Below are 16,481 nucleotides of genomic sequence, written 5' to 3' on the forward strand. Positions count from 1 at the left end.
GCCTGGGAACAAATACTCCAAATCCTCTCTGCTCCAGTTCCTCCCTGCACAATGGGGATGGCAGAAGTTTCACAGCTCACTGGGATGATGCTGTCAAATGTCCATAAAGGGATGGTAAATACCTGAAATAGATGTTACCCAACCTGCAGAGACTTTGTCACTCTGCAACAGCAGCCAAGTGTGAACTTCAACACCAGGGGAAAGGTCTTGCACCAAAACATTTACCTTTTACGGCACATTACAGGATTTTCATGGTATCAAATAAGATAAGGATGTAGCAGAGACATATTTAATGCACATTAGTGGAAAACTATCTTAACCATTACGGTCAGAGCAAAAGAAATCTGAACACTGAGGGACAAACTTACTGAACAACCATTTAACTCCGTCAGGGTGACTGTACCTTGCTGTTGGCATTAAGGCTTGAAGCGGGGATCTGGAGGGTCACTTTGTACTCTGTCCTCTTGTCCAGCTCCTCTCCGATAAAATTGGCTTCCCTCACGTACAAATTGGCTTTAACAATCTGCTCTCGCAGCTTCCTCAGGCTGTGGGTCAGCATTTCTTCTCTGCAAGAAGGGGATTGGGAAGGGAAGACAGGAAAAATAGCGAGGTTTATGTACTGAAAGCAAAACAAATGGATGAGGAGACAACTGAGAGCTTGTGGGTGAGGATGAAAGGGAGGGGAGGGACAGGTGACATAATGGGGGCTGCGACAAATATTGGACAGACGAGCCCCTCCAGAGACACCCAGGAGCATCCTCAGGTTCACAAACCCTGGATCTCATGAGGGAATTCAACCACCTTCCCCAGAACTTGTGCAAAGGTTTGGACACTGCCCTGCACTCCTTGGGTCCAGCTCTGGGGCTTCCAGCAAAAGGAGGACATGGAGAGAGTCCAGAGGAAGCCACGGAGCTGCTCCAAGGGCTGGAGCCCCTCTGCTCTGGAGCCAGGCTGGGAGAGCTGAGGGTGTTCACCTGGAGAGGAGAAGGATCCAGAGAGAGCTCAGAGCCCCTTCCAGTGCCTAAAGGGGCTCCAGCAGAACTGGAGAGGGACTTGGGATAAGGGCTGGAGGGACAGGACACAAGGAATGGCTTCCCACTGCCAGAGGGCAGGGATAGATGGGATACTGAGAAGGAATTGTTGGCTGTGAGGGTGGTGAGGCCCTGGCCCAGGGTGCCCAGAGAAGCTGTGGCTGCCCCTGGATCCCTGGAAGTGTCCAAGGCCAGGCTGGCTGGGGCTTGGAGCAGCCTGGGATAGTGGGAGGTGTCCCTGTGCATGGCAGGGGGTGGCACTGGAAAGGCTTTCAGGTCCCTTCCCACCAAAACAATTTTATCCTTTTTAACACAAAAACCAGGGGAATGAAATTACATTTCAAATGGGAAAGAAAAACTCTCAGCATGAATTTGGCAGTATGAAAATCAGGATGCTGCTGGCTTTGGAGACTTCTCCACTCATCTGCTGAACAGGCAGCTATTGTGTGGCTCCTTCCAGAATTTTCCCACCACAGATGTGGATGCTCCATGTTACAGAGAAAGGTTTATTCAGACATCACCCACTTGCTCACTGGCCTTCCTGGCAAGTGTGAGAGAGAGGGTCAGTTGTGCAGCCCAGGAATCTGGTGCCACAAAACATCCCAGGCACACAGCTAACACCTTGTCAGACTGAAATATTTTTTACTTCCAAAGTTGCTTCTCTAGCCATATATATTAGATTTGTATTTTTCATGACAATGTCTTCACCACACTCATTTATTTAGGGTTTCATCTTCCTCCTGCAGCTGCTCTTTTTGGCAGCAATAGTAGAAAGATCATTTAGGGGCTGAAGTAAATAACCTTCACGTCATCACCCAGGAAGAGGCAGAGTGGACACTGACCTCTCTGGTTATTAAATGGTTTTTGCAATGCTCTGGATTAAAATTCTTTGTATCATCCTCTTACTCCCTTGTTTTATTTACACTCTTCTGATTGTCAGGACCTGCCCAGGTCAGACAGATGGATCTGAGTCAAGAGGAAAAACAACCTTCCAGCAGCTGAGTCATGCATGACCCATGAAAGAACAAATTCATATGGGAGCCTCAAAATTCCATCCAATCGTCTCAATTTTAGTCAAATTTGCTGCTGTGCAGGATAGAGCTTCTCCTTAATAACAAATCAGGAACTCATTATTTCTCCCATTTTCTACCATTTTAGGTCTGCTTATTGTGGAGGTGTTCAAGCCCAGGTTGGACAGGGCTTGGAGCAGCCTGGGGTAGTGGAAAGTGTCCTCCCCATGGCAGGGGGTGGAACTGGATGGTCTTTGAGGTCCCTTCCAATCCAATCTGTTCTATCATTCTGTGATTCTTAGATAAATATTTTGGCCGTGTCCTCCCCACCACGAGTCCTCGCAGAAATTCACCGCAATTGCAACGCAACCAAAATCCTGCCAAATTCACTGCAGAAATTCGACAGAACCCCCCTGATGGTCACAGTGGGTCACCCACCTCTCCTCTGCCCACTGCCTGAGGCGCTGCTGGGCACTGGGGGAGTGGAAGGAGAACCTGTCCATGCTGCGGAAATGCTGCTTCTCGGGCGAGAGCCGCCGCCGCAGCTGCTCCAGCTCGTGCTCGTACATCAGCCTCTGCCTCTCCAGAGCTGATCTCTTCTCCTCCTCGTGCTGCTGCTCCAGGCTTTGCAGGATTGACTGCATTGGGTCTAGGCAGATTCGGAAAATAAAGAAAAGTACTACAGTGAAATCCATGCTGAGGAGCGTCCTGGATGCGTGGTGTGAGCACAGTTATCAGGTAGAAAACTCTGCTTTTGTTGCAATGTGTATTTAAAAAGTGCTGCTGAATTCTGGAGCAAAACAAACATTTACAGGGCAGATGACTTAAGAGAATTAAGAAAAGGGAAAGCCCAAGCTGGGGAAAAAAAAAAGTCCGCCTGTTTCCCAAAATAATGTCATTCTGGGACAGCTACATAAGACCACAAAAACTCAAAAACATGGTTTCAGAGACAGAAATCACTGCAGTTAATGCCTGAGTGAGACATAACACAAGAAAAATAAACAGCCAAGTGAAAACACTTTGATTTAAGACTGCAGTTCCCCCAGCATTCCAGCTTTGGCTTTTCCCCAGCAAGAACTGCCAAACCAAACAGTCTGCCATGGTGATTTTTCCCTCCTCAAGCACAAAAATGGCTGTGTTGAGTCATTCACAAGAAAAATTCTCCAAAAGGAAGTTATAAGAGAAAAAGTCCGTGGTTATCCTCATGTTTTGCACGTGAGGATATATAAATATCCATGAGGATATCCCAGTAATTTTTGTGGCTCCTTACCATTGCTACCAAGAGCCTTCATGGTGACTTCCATCTGGGCATACTCGTAGCTGAAGTTAATCTCACTGGACACTTCACTGGAATTGTCTCCATCTGCATCCAGCTGCTCCACACTGTTACTGCACTTCATGGAGTTGTCCCGCTCCTCATCCTCATGATCTGCCTTCTTCTTCTTCTTTGGCAAATTCAGCCTTTAATTAAGAGGAAAATTTTTAGAGAACTGTTAATTGCTCAGCTCTGAAACACGGGGTTGCTTTAAAATATTGTTAAAATTCAATAGAGCCTCCAAATCAGATTTTTTCCCTTTCAAATTTTATTGATCTCCTGTGGGTGTAAGTTTCCTCAGGGCAAAAACAGGAGCAGAAGGTAAACTAACTAATCCATTCTACATTCTCATAATTAAGTACATGAGACTCCCAATAACACAATTTAGATAATCATGACATTTTTTAGTCCTTCCTCATCCAAATAATTTAGGGGCAATAATGAAATGACACCTCACTTTTTTATATGGGTTCTCCTTTTAAGCATAAAAGAAAGCAATGAAATTTTAGATTATCATTCAAATCCACTGATCTTTGAGGTATTACAGAGAGTTTCAAAGTACAGTCTTGCACAGAAAACATCTACCAGTGATCCTGTCTGATACAGGAAGGGGACAGATATGGCTGGGACTACAGGGAGCACAGTGACCTTGTTATAACATTTAGCATTAAAAACCAGTCCAACATCAGCAGTGCTTTTATAATCCTCATCTTTCCTTGCACCTTAAGCCAAAACAAAGTTGGTGCCAGTTTACAACTCCTTTAATAACTTTTGTTACCTGAAGAAATGGTTGTTTCCCCACAGGATTCTGTCTCCATGATGGAGCTGGATGGGACACACGACAGCAGAGCCATTTACAAATGTCCTGTGAAAAGCCAAAATTCTAAAGTAAATGCATTTATATAAAGCTTTATTTTTTCCCCTCCCAGTAAAGAGATTTATGGATTGCAAACAGGAAAAATATTCCCAGAAAATTCACTGATCTACCCAGTGCTGTTTCATACACGCCTCAAATTCAGCTTCTTTTGACCTCCTAAGCTCATGAAGTTCAGTACATTTAGATAGATATCACAGCTGTGCCTGGGAAGTAAAATTAAAGCTTAAAAATGAGCAGCCTGAAAAAAAAGGCCACTAGAAAAAAACCACTTTCACACTACTCTGAAATACAGACACAAAACATAAATATTTGAATAAGGCAATAGACACCTTTGCTACATAAATAGCTTAAAGATACTAATTAGTATAGTAATTAGTATCAGAAACTGCTTTTATTTCAGAGTCAGGTTAACTCTGAAAATAGGATCATGGGATAACTCAAATTTGAAGGGAATCTCAGGTTGCCACCCAGCACAATCTGCTCCAAGCAGCATCGGCCACAAATCAGGGTAAATGTGAAAAGTTTGAACTTTGTGTATTAACAATAAATTATTGCAGATGCTGACACTGCATGTCATTTTGTTATCAATTTGAATATGCCAGCTGCTTCTCAAGTAGTGCTACTTAATTGAATAAAGCAACAAATGCTTCAGCAGCTCTTTGCATATCAACAGATTTCCTAGAAAATTAATTCAAATTTTGATAGGAGTTACATCTACACAGCTGCAAATCAGTGAGCATCTACTTGCTGAAAGCACATGCAATTTACTCATCTTGTCTTTGAAAATTTGGGCTACAAACACCCTCTCTGAGAGAAATCTCACTGGAATGAAACACGAGTTGACAGAGGAGCAGGTGACAATTAAAATGTAAAAGCAGCACACAGAAGCAGAATTTTTCTTACTACGAATTAGATAGAGAAGTTTATTTCCCAAGCATCTTTGTGCACCATGAATCATAAAATATTAGATAAAATAACAATTATTTAACAACTGGGGCTGCATCTTATTCCTTTACCTGGTATTTTTTTGAGGGGTCAGCATAACCTGGCCTTCTGGGGTGATGTCTATGATGCAGTGCTCAGGAAGAATTCCCATTCCACACAGCTGGATATCTTGAGAGTTGTCTGAGCCTATTAACGTGTGCTCCTGGGGAAAAATTAATTTGGATGTTAACAGTGGATTGCAGAGGTTCACTGGGTCTAATTCACCCGTTCTCCTTCTGGATGTGTTGTGTCATCTGGTCCCAAAATTTCACAGCTGTTCAATACTTCCCTGAGAGGGAAAAAGAGAAGCAAATCAACATTTTGTCTTACAATAAGAGGCAGGGAGCACTCAGGAAAGTTTACAGGCAACAGTTAAATCTGAAAATGAAGAGGTTTTACAATTTAATGCAGGAATTCAGTGCCTTGGGATGTTGTAGAAGCCAAAGGAATAAAGGATTTCAAGGAGGAGTTAAGGAAGGTTCACAGTGGCAGATCCATGGTGATTATGGAGGCTCCACCGAGATCAGCAACAGCTCAGGAAATTCCTGGAGTACTCAAGGCATGGGGGATTTGGCAGATGAAGGATCACCCCACACATAAAATTGCTGATGTTGGAAAAACCACTTTAAGACCATCCAAACATCCCCCAGCACCGCCAAGGCCAGCACTTCCCCATATCCCCAAGTGCCCCATCCATGTGGCTTTTCAATCCTTCCAGGGATGGGGACTCCACCACTGCCTGAGCTGGATCCCCCTTTTGGGATAGAAATCTCTTTTTTAGGCATCTCCAAGCAATTTTTGAGGAACAGATAAACAGTTTAGACAGGTCAGCTCAGGTTGTTCTTCAGCACGTGAAGGATCTGGTGCACACACAGCTTAGAGACAACGTGGGCAAACACTCTGAGAAACAAGGGAGTTAAATCTCAGAATCTGAGGAGAAACAGCTCCAAGTAATTTTATCAGAATAATTGCAAAGCACGGGGATTTTTACACCAAAATTCCCCAGCAGCAAGACAAATCTGAGTTATTAAAAAAATAATGAAGACTAACTGAAGGAGACAAAATCTACCCCGAGGAGTTTTCCCTAGAAAAGGAAAACAGCACAGAACTACCGGAGACTTTCCCTGCTGGCACTGATGGGCCAAGGCTTTGCCTTGCTCTTGTCCTTGTTCCCAGTGACCACTGGGAGGAGTGGGATCTGCCCCAGTATCTGTCAGTGATTTAGCAGCTGAGTCACACTCCGGACTTTTATGTGCAAGTTGTCTGCGAAAGAGTCAACCTCTCCCAAAACCTCAGCTCTTTTCTCCTTTTTAATGTTTTTTTTTTTAAGCAGATACAACGTAGCAAAAGTTCTTTCCCTTGTTTTTACTGAGATATCGCAGAGCCACGATGGCTGATATAAAAAAGGATCACGTATTTCCTAAGACTGATTAAACCAAAACCATCTTTCAGCCTAATTGCTGATTTTGTGGCTGTTTTGAAAGTTACTACCCCACTTCAAACGGAAGAGAATGATTTCATGTGAAGCTCAAACTGCTGACGTTCACTGCAAAATTTTTAGAACTTGCACTCCAAAATGCGACCTTAAAATGGTTGTGCCTCGTTTCTCCTCCATCTACGATTTGTAAAAACCACAATAAACTGCCCAAATATTTCAGCATGGACTCCAAAAGTCACATCATGTGTTTGATGGTTAATATGAGAAACAGGGACTGCACATCAGAAGTGCTGAGGCAGAACAGAACTTGTTTTTCACTCCTGGCAAGTTGCATGAAGAGGATTAAAAATGCATTTCATCAACTGAAGACAGCAGCCAGAATTTGGACTACATATGGAGAAGGTGACTACTGATATGCCCAACCTTTATATAAAACAATTTAATGGGTAAAAGCTTGTGAAAGTTGGCATAAAAAACCCCCAAACAACAAAAAAACCTCATCCCAGAACAGGAGACAGCTTCTCAAAAAGAACATGTCTAAACTGCTTTTAAAAAAACCCCAAAGAAAACCAAAACAAACAAAAACATCAAATCCCCAAACTTTTCCTCTGCTATGGTAAATTACATATGAAATTAAAAAGTTGTACTCATATAAATTTAAGTATTGTTAGATATACAGTTTTATAAAACTCTCCAAGTACACCTCTGCTGACTGAATTAGAGGCCCACTTTGGACATCAAAAAAACTGTATATATAAAGATATAATTTTACCTTTAAATAGTACACCAGGAGTTCATTGAGAGCTGGATCTGCATTCAAATTAACCAGGAAGCACTTATTATCCCCAACTTTTATTCCAGAGGACTGCAGGGATATGCCAAGGCTTTCCAGCTGTTTCTGACGCTCCTGTAAGAGAGCAGCCATCAAAATTTAGCTGACTGACGCACAACGCTTCGGAAATCCATTCCCATCTGGCAAAAACGATGGACTGATACTTCTAGAACAGGAAACTCTTCCTTCTGCAATAGGTGAGGCACAAAAACCTCAGTTCTACCAAGCTTTGATCAGGAATTTCTGTGGTTTCTCCTGTCCTCGCCCCTCTGGTCTCGGAGGGCTCAGTGCTTTGGTCCCACACATTCCCATATTCCCAGTGGGAAATGCAAGCAGCCGGGAGCAGCCTCCTGCAGCACTGCAGAGCTTCTCCATGACCTCACTGGAACAGCAAAACGCTACCACAAAGCCATCTCTAGAGCCCTTTATTCTCCCTTTCGAGCTAAAGAGCAACAAGTTAAGTTAAATCCCTGCCAAGCCAAGCTCCATGTCTATCCTTTGTTCCAGAGCAATCAAAATGACAAAAAACTGGCAACCTGCTATTTAAGTAATGCAAAGAACACTTCCTGCTGAACAAGAATAGCAGCGTTTTGGATGGTGTTTTGTTCTTGTCAAAAGACTTCATAGAAATGCCCAACAAAGCATTACTGTGCAAAAATGTACATCTCTCAAAGGGAAGTGTTTGGGTGAGACCAGAGCAGTGAAAGAGGAACATTAAACATTTCTGACTTAGGAACAGAAAGGGATTCTTCTACAAAAAAAAAAAAAAACCAAAAAAAAACCCCACTAGGATAGAAAAGTTGAGGATTGTTCCCAGGATCAGAGAGAAACTGAAGTGAGACCCACTGTCCACAACAGTAAAAAAAAAAAAATTAGAAATAAATATGGGAGGGTTCTCACAGGATTACTGAGGGAAGCAGAAACAGGAGATGGTGAAACTAATATGTAAAAAAACATACAAGAGACCTACAGTGCTTTCCCTGTGCTGCTGAGACTTCTAAAAATATCCAATTAGATCATGTAGGAATAATGCTGGAATGCTTATCTTTACCTATGAGTGTGCTTTATATTTAAAAACTGACTATGCCACAATATTCAGTATCATTCTCTGCTCAGCAGTGGAGTTGTACCAGCTCTAATCAAGATCAAAATTGCAAAGAATAGCACAACTTGCTCTTGACTTTCTGTTCCCTGTCTCCCCACACGCTTCCAAACCCAACATAATGTCCTTGTAAGGAAAAGTCATGTGTGTGTGAGAGAGAGAGAAAACAAAGAACAGAGGAGAAACTGCAGCATGATGTCAAAGATCTCTCTTCCGATCACCAGTGCCAGGCTCTGAAGTTTACAAAAATCCTTATTATCTACAGAGATAAAGAACATGTTGCCCTAAGGAGAACTCAGCCCACAATGTGAATCTTGTAGGATTAACTGAGAGAAAACGAGACAGTTCCTGCTAATTTTTTCTCAAGACTTAACGTTAATTAACTTAAACATTGAAAAAAACATTAGAAGTATGTCAAACACTCACTGAAAAAGTGAAAAATTGCCTGTTCATGTGGCTGGTGTTTAAGGCTTTGAACTCTTATTGATGCCTCTTTGATGGTCCTCACTCTTTATCAGGAATCATCCTTTCCTCAAGGATTTACAATTAACCCTCCATCCTCCCTGCCTACCCTGACACAATTTGACAGACAGATGTTGGTGGACATGGGCCAGAAATAAAATCACTTGATGAGGCATGAGAGAAATGCCTTCAGCCTTGGACCTGCCTAAATCTACAGTACTGGGTTTGCATGGCCAGCTTTTGGTAGCGACCCGTGCCCCGGTGGAGAGAGGAGCCCACACTGCAGCAGGGTCCTGGCAGGACCTGTGCCCCTGTGGAGGGAGGAGCCCACACCGCAGCAGGGTCCTGGCAGGACCTGTGCCCCTGTGGAGGGAGGAGCCCACGCTGGAGCAGGGTCCTGGCAGGACTTGTGCCCCGGTGGAGAGAGGAGCCCACACTGCAGCAGGGTCCTGGCAGGACTTGTGACCCTGTGGAGGGAGGAGCCCACACTGCAGCAGGGTCCTGGCAGGACTTGTGACCCTGTGGAGGGAGGAGCCCACACTGGAGCAGGGTCCTGGCAGGACTTGTGACCCCATGGGGGATCCACGTGGATCAGCCTGTTCCTGAGGGATTGACCCTGTGGAAAAGGACCTGCACTGGAGCAGTTCAAGAGTGAGGAGTCCTTCCCCTGAGGAGGGAAAAGCAGCAAAGACAACGAGTGGAGAACAGACCACAGCCCCCTTTCCCTATCCCCCTGTCTCACTTGGGGGTAGGAGATGGAAAACTTGGAGTGAAGTCGAGCCTGGGAAGAAAGGAGAAGTGGGGGGAAGGTGTTTTAAGATTTAGTTTTTCTTTCTCATTACCCTACTCTGATCTGATTGATAACAAATTAAACACATTTTCCCAAGTCAAATCAGTTTGGCCAGTGACAGTAATTGGTGATTGATCTCTCCCTGTCCTCATCTCGACCCAGAAACCTTCTGTTACATCTTTTCTCCCCTGTCCAGGTGAGGAAGGGAGTCAAAGAGTGGCTTGCACTGGCTTCCAGACAGTCCTGAAACAGCCTGTACTGCACAAACACTTCTCTTTATCCCTCCTCTGGAAAAAAATATTCCTTTTTCAAGGCTCATGAAACTCCCAGCTCTGAAACATCCTACCAGGCTGGGAATTTAGAGACAGAAAGGAAGGGAGCTAAAGCAGCAATGTGCAAACATCAAGGCACATTTAGTCTGGAGAGCTGAGCCCATTACTCCAGCTTTTCAACCTCCTCACACACCCAATGCCTAGAAACTATTGTGTAGGGTAAGAGCAGCATTTTTTTACTGTTCTTATTTTTTATTTTATTATTTTTTCACCCTTATACACAGGGAGGAATTGCACTGAAAGGCAGGAAGCCCTCGTAGTCACAGGCAGCACTTCTTACAATGGATCTTTAAAACCAAAGTCAACACAGTCTATTCTGATTGTGGCATCTACAAGAGGGCTTTGTACCAGAGGCTCCGTTCTCCCCTTATTTATTACACACTATTCATCACCTCCCAACAGTCCTCCCCATCCAAAGCTCCCCTCTGCCAATATATACATCAGCATTTGTGTGGGAAGAACCAGGAGTGTCATGCAATAACCGTGGTGACCTGCATCATTTTTCCAACATAATCGTCTCCAGTTATGGTCTGAGGCCCTAAATATCAGTTTAGGAGCTATTAAAACACACAGAGATCCTCAACAGCTCTATTTTTTATCATTCTGAATGCCCTTCGCCTGGTGCATTGAGGCACTCAGTCCATAACCTTGCGCTGACTGCTCTCAATGCTTCCCTCCCTCATCACAAACAATTTTACTGCCTGAAGAATATAAAAATCCCCATAATCCTCTCATCCGTGGATTATTATTTTTTTTTAAATAACTTCTCCATTTGCATACAGTGACAATTTATTATTGTCACTAGAGTGGTAATCTGGGAGGCACCCATCTATCACAGGAATTAAGTGAAGCTTTTCAAAGGGGCAGCAAGCTTGACCTACTTACCCATAAATGTGGGGAGAGACTCAGACAACCTCTATGAACTGACAGACAAAGAAAACAAACCTATTTTTCATAAAAAATGGGGGCAGGGAGGAGGAAAGAAAGCAGCAAACCTGAGCTATCTCCTCAGTTTTTCGTAATTTTTCTTCCCAGGTCACGGTCATCTCCTGAATCAACTTTTCCGATTCCTCCAATCGTTCTTTTAACTCTGGTGATTTCATAGCCTGCAGGAACAAAAGCAAACGAAACAAGAAAAGCTTGTTGTGCTTTGTGGTTTTTCCCTCTGCAGCCACACAGATGGGGGAATCAAGGCAACACGACTCATTTTGCAAGGCATGCTTTCCAGTAAGTAAAGGGGTCTTTAAATCACACACTGCACGTAAAGGCAGAATCCACCAAAAAGTTCTTTTAATTAGTTTCAAGTACAGATGTTAACATGGAGTTTATGTGCTTCAACACAAACCAATTACATGATACTGGCAGATTTGCACAAAGATACTCACACACAAACTAATCTTATTTCTACATCCCAAGTGACTCATAGCAAAACCAGTTTTGTTTTTAAAGATCCTGCTGCTCTATGTCCCCTCACCTGTCAAACCCCCCAAATGACATCTCACACCTCAGTAAGCTGCCATGCCACCAAAATGTTTTTATTCTTCATTTTTATATGGCCTGATGTGGGCAGTATTTTTTCTGTGGGAAGAATGCAGGTCTCCTGGTTTTGCACCTCTGCATTTCCGCATGCAGCTTGCAGAGTGAGTATCAAAGGAAGCTTTACGATGTGCTTCCGGACACTGAAATTCCATTTTCTTGCTAATTTGCCACAGCTCTAATTCTGTCTTGTGAAATATTCAAAAGCCCACGTTCCAAACAAGGACTAACTTAAGAGTAAGACAATACCCCCACAGCCACCCATCAGACACCCCAAAAACTGACAGGGCATCACCATCCCCTCATCACTGGAGGTATCCAAGGCCAGGCTGGATGGGGTTTGGAGCAGCCTGGGATAGTGGAAGGTGTCCCATGGCAGGGGGTTGGTCCAGAAGAGCTTTAAAAGGTCCTTTCCAACTCAAACTATTCTATCATTTTTCAACTTCCATCTCCATACTGGCATTTCCTCCTCTACTAACCTTGATCAAAAAGTCTGGAGACTTCCTTATACCATAATTTCATTACTGCTAACGAGGAAAAATGAGTTTGGCTGGTTGGCATTTATGCAATGCCAACTAAATAATGGGAGCATCGTTCTCCATCAGACATTCCCTTACCACAAACCCAAAACTCCTCACAGGAACCCAGATCAAAGAGTGGCCTCATTACACTGCAGTTCCTTCAAGAAAAGGGGCAAGCGCCAGGGTTGGAAAATCCGGTTTTAAGACAGGAGTTTCCTCTGCCTCAAGACACAACAGTCTAGGAACTGTCAGCTGATGTGTCCCGGGTGGGCTTTTTCTGCTTTAAATACCTAAATACGGGGTAAAAGGGTCTGGAGGGACAAGGGGGAATGGCTTCCCACTGCCAGAGGGCAGGGATGGATGGGATATTGGGAAGGAATTGCTCCCTGTGAGGGTGGAGAGGCCCTGGCACAGGGTGCCCAGAGAAGCTGGGGCTGCCCCTGGATCCCTGGATGGCCAGACTGGACGGGGCTGCCCATGGCAGGGGGTGGGACTGGATGAGATTTAAGGTCCCATCCAACCCAAAACCACTCCATGATTCTATGGATTCCACAAAGGAAGGAAAGTGAAGCCAAGGCAATTTCCCAACCAAAAATTCATAATGCCAGAAAAAACACGGTCAGTGCAAAGGGGCGGACACTACAGAGCAGGGCAGAGTGATGAAGCCCAGATATTCTCAAGGTTTAATTTCCCCATTTCTTTCGACAGTTAGGGCACATTTTCACACATTTCTGCTGTACAGTGACCTGGATAACTCCTCATTCCCTGCAATGCCCAAATAAACCAAAATGGGCTCAGCCTGATCCCAGACTCATAGGCTGCTTCTCTGCTGGAAGCAGGTGAATTCCCAGCTCAGGGAGGACAACCTGGTGGCCTTGGCACAGACAAATTAAAACATGGTATTAATTTTGACCCCAAAAAAATCAAAATGCATGGATTATAAAAGAAAAGGGGAAAAGAGGATAATTCTGTACTCTGTGAGGGGAAAGTCAACTGTCAAATTCTGTTGTGGCTGTTTGGGAGAAAAAAGGACAATGACACCAAAAGGTAAAAAAAAACCCCAACCCTCAACTTGGCAAATTCTATATCTGGAAATGAGCTTTGAAAATGTAACCTGTCATAATGAGTCAGTGTTTTTGTTCACTTCAGGAAGTTATTTATGCACAGTTCTGTAAGAACAATTAGATGGGCAACAAATGTAATGAACTGAAAGGAGCACAAGGCTGTGAATGTGGGGTTTGACCTTTACTGTGCAGCCTCTTAACAGCAAATTGCTCTGGTTTCTCCCTGCTCTTTGTCAATGCCACTGGGATGACAACTAGGGTGGGATTTTAATACTTGGGAAAGGAAATATTTAGTATTTCATCCTTAGGAAACACTACTTCATTACTTCGTACAGCTGCCATTATTATGGGAGTACTGCTAAAAAATGAAACAAACGGGGATTACTTGCAGCTCTCAGAGTACTGTTACGTCTGTGGTTGGTATTTTAGAGGAATTTTTAGATATTTAATATTATGATATTTAACTTGAGATACCTTAAAGGAACTGATAAACACACAATGGATGCTTAGAATATTAGGCAGCTCGAATGAGAAGAGTCCAAAATCCAAAAGTCATTTGTGGTATCACAGCCAGCATTCCCTGCATACCTCACAATGCAAATGCTGTGATCATAATTTTTCTGAGCTGCAAACCAGAGAGATTACATCACTATTGCTTCGGCCCTTTGGGAACAGAAGTTAGAATTACACTAATTCTTGGCCTTCATCTAACATTTAGACTATGTTTCTCTTGAAATTTCACTGTGGAAGCAATCACAGAACAGGCTGGAAAAGACTTTGGAGATCATCGAGTCCAACTTATGACCCAACACCACCTTATCAACTAAACCATGGCACTGAGTGCCACCTCCAGGGACGGTGACTCCACCACCTCCCTGGGCAGCTCATTCCAATGCTCATTCACTCTTCTGTGAAGAATTTTTTCCCAATGTCCAGCCTAAATTTCCCCTGGTGCAGCTCAAGGCTGTGTCCTCTTGTCCCATCACTGGTTGCCTGGGAGAAGAGACCAACCCCACCTGGCTACAACCTCCCTTCAAGGAGCTGTACAGAGAAATTGCCTAGTGCCTGTAAGAGATTCAACAGCTGGAAAGAAGCAGGAAAACTTTATTTATATGAAGTCACATCTCACAGGACATGGCCACACTGAATTCTTAAATATATTGGGAAAGCTCTGCCTAGAAACTACCCAGTCTTCACTGGAACTATCCGTGTCTCCCTGTCCTCTGCACCACAGAGCAGAACCAAGAAAGTCCAACAAGGTATTCAGTATCTCACTGAACGCCCGTGTTTCAAGACGGATGCACAGAAAGATGGGAAAAAATTATATAAAGGGAGGTGGAATCATCCCCTGAACACCCCGCAACGTTCCCTCATGGAATTCCTTTTGGAGAGCCGGCTGAGACCGGGGGGGTTCGTGGGATTTGCAAGGCTCCCAGTTTGTACCTCGGCCTTGGTGAGCTGCTCCCGCAGCTTCTCCACCTCCTCACGGAGCTCGCGGATGATGCGGGCGTTGGGGTCCTCGTTGACCACGGCGTGGTTGACGATGTTCTTGGCCCTGTCCGCGTAGCGCAGCGTCGACAGCGTCTCGTCGTAGTTGTCGGCTGCCGGGCTCACCGTGGCCACCATGGCCGTCTTGCTGTTGCCCCCGAGGCTGTCCTGGAAGGTTGGGGGGTGTTTAGAATCAACACTTTCATTTTGGTTTGCTGGCGGTTCAACTTAAGAGTTTACGCAGTGCAAGTCAAGAAAAAGTCGTGATTTTCAATGCTCGTTTTCGAAAGCTCGTTTAGGAAACGTCATTCTTGGCTTTTGACATTCTTGGCTTTTTTAATTTCAACAGGAATGAAAAAAAGGCCCTGTTTTGGGCTTTACAGGGCCTGGTAAGGGCTTCAAAGTTTTCTTTCTGTTTTCTGCTTAGGTTTACAAACCAGAAATGTAAACACTTCAGCACTGAACTTCTCAGACACTTCTGAGAGAGCTCAGGGAAAACTGTGATGAATTCAGAATATCTCATTTTAAAGATTGGAAGAGAGATGTCGTCAATAAATACCTGAATTACTGAAAGAACTCTTCATAAACAATATAGCTGATTTTATTCCTATAAAGGTTCAGAATGGGGCCATTCCCTTCCCCTCACTGACACAGCTCACAAATCTAAACTGAGTTACATAATAAATTACCCTCCTGGAATTTGGCTGAGAGAGAAGAAGGGCATGAAACAAGGAAGGAAGGAAACAAGGAAGGAAACAAGGAAGGAAACAAGGAAGGAATCAAGGAAGGAATCAAGGAAACAAGGAAACAAGGAAGGAAACAAAGAAGAAAGGAAATAAGGAAGAAAGGAAACAAAGAAGGGAACAAAAAAAGAAACAAGGAAACAAGGAAACAAGGAAACAAGGAAGGAAGGATGTATTCAATCTTTTTATTGATCATAAGATCATGGTTTACAATTTTGGCCAGATATAGATGTATAAAGATATAAAGATATATAGATATACAAAACATTCTGGTTTGAATTTTGCAGCAGATTTTTTTTTCTCTTTGGCTGCTTGGTTTCTTTCGTTTGTCTGGAATTTTGGGGTGAGGTTTTTTTGTTTGTTTGTTTTTTACCCAATATCCCTTTCTGAGATGAACGATGCTCTTAATTTTCATCTTCAATAACCCATGAAATGTAGGTCAGGCATTGCCATTAGAACAATCTGACTGCATTAGCTGCTTGTCAAACCATTTCAATTCCAAAGCACACGTGGAGCTTTCCCCAGCAATCATTAAAATGTCCCTTTAAGTATTTCCCCAAGACTCTCTTTTTGGCTGCGTGATGCCTAAACCAGTTTGACAGCAGTCAGGCTGTTGGCAGCACTTGGCTGTCTCTGGTCATGCAAAAGGGCACTGAACTCATATACAATGTAAATATATATATTTATAGTGTTCAACATAGTCAGCACATGCAGGTAAGTGTATTTATAGAGAAATCAGCTGCAAAGAACAGCTTTCTGACTGATCTCCCCGCGGCTTTTCTCATCCAAGGATTAGCCAATGTTTACTTCAAATTAATCCATGCCTTGGGAGGGTCCACTCTGTACCACAGAAATGTTTTCTTAACTGAAAACTTTTAAGATTAACAGGAGCACATGAATCATTCCATTTTGGATTTCCTGGGCAAAAATTAGGAATGACACCCTGCAACTGCAGT

The 16,481-nt window shown here is 43.6% G+C and overlaps 1 protein-coding gene across 3 annotated transcripts in view; it reads right to left on the reverse strand.

Moving 5' to 3' along the window:
- The window catches only part of KIF13B (kinesin family member 13B), a 119,420-nt gene that overhangs the window by 45,491 nt on the left and 57,448 nt on the right, over nucleotides 1–16,481 (reverse strand). For all 3 annotated transcript variants that reach the window (XM_032103601.1, XM_032103603.1, XM_032103600.1), the window contains exons 11-18: nucleotides 14,738–14,950; nucleotides 11,169–11,279; nucleotides 7,428–7,562; nucleotides 5,250–5,380; nucleotides 4,135–4,221; nucleotides 3,312–3,502; nucleotides 2,480–2,690; nucleotides 404–566 (exon numbers count right to left, since the gene is read on the reverse strand). In XM_032103601.1, the coding sequence (XP_031959492.1) occupies nucleotides 404–566; nucleotides 2,480–2,690; nucleotides 3,312–3,502; nucleotides 4,135–4,221; nucleotides 5,250–5,380; nucleotides 7,428–7,562; nucleotides 11,169–11,279; nucleotides 14,738–14,950 (1,242 nt within the window). The remainder of the gene's footprint in view (nucleotides 1–403; nucleotides 567–2,479; nucleotides 2,691–3,311; nucleotides 3,503–4,134; nucleotides 4,222–5,249; nucleotides 5,381–7,427; nucleotides 7,563–11,168; nucleotides 11,280–14,737; nucleotides 14,951–16,481) is intronic.

This window comes from Corvus moneduloides, chromosome 3, assembly GCF_009650955.1.
Source record: "Corvus moneduloides isolate bCorMon1 chromosome 3, bCorMon1.pri, whole genome shotgun sequence".
Classification (NCBI taxonomy): Eukaryota; Metazoa; Chordata; class Aves; order Passeriformes; family Corvidae; genus Corvus; species Corvus moneduloides.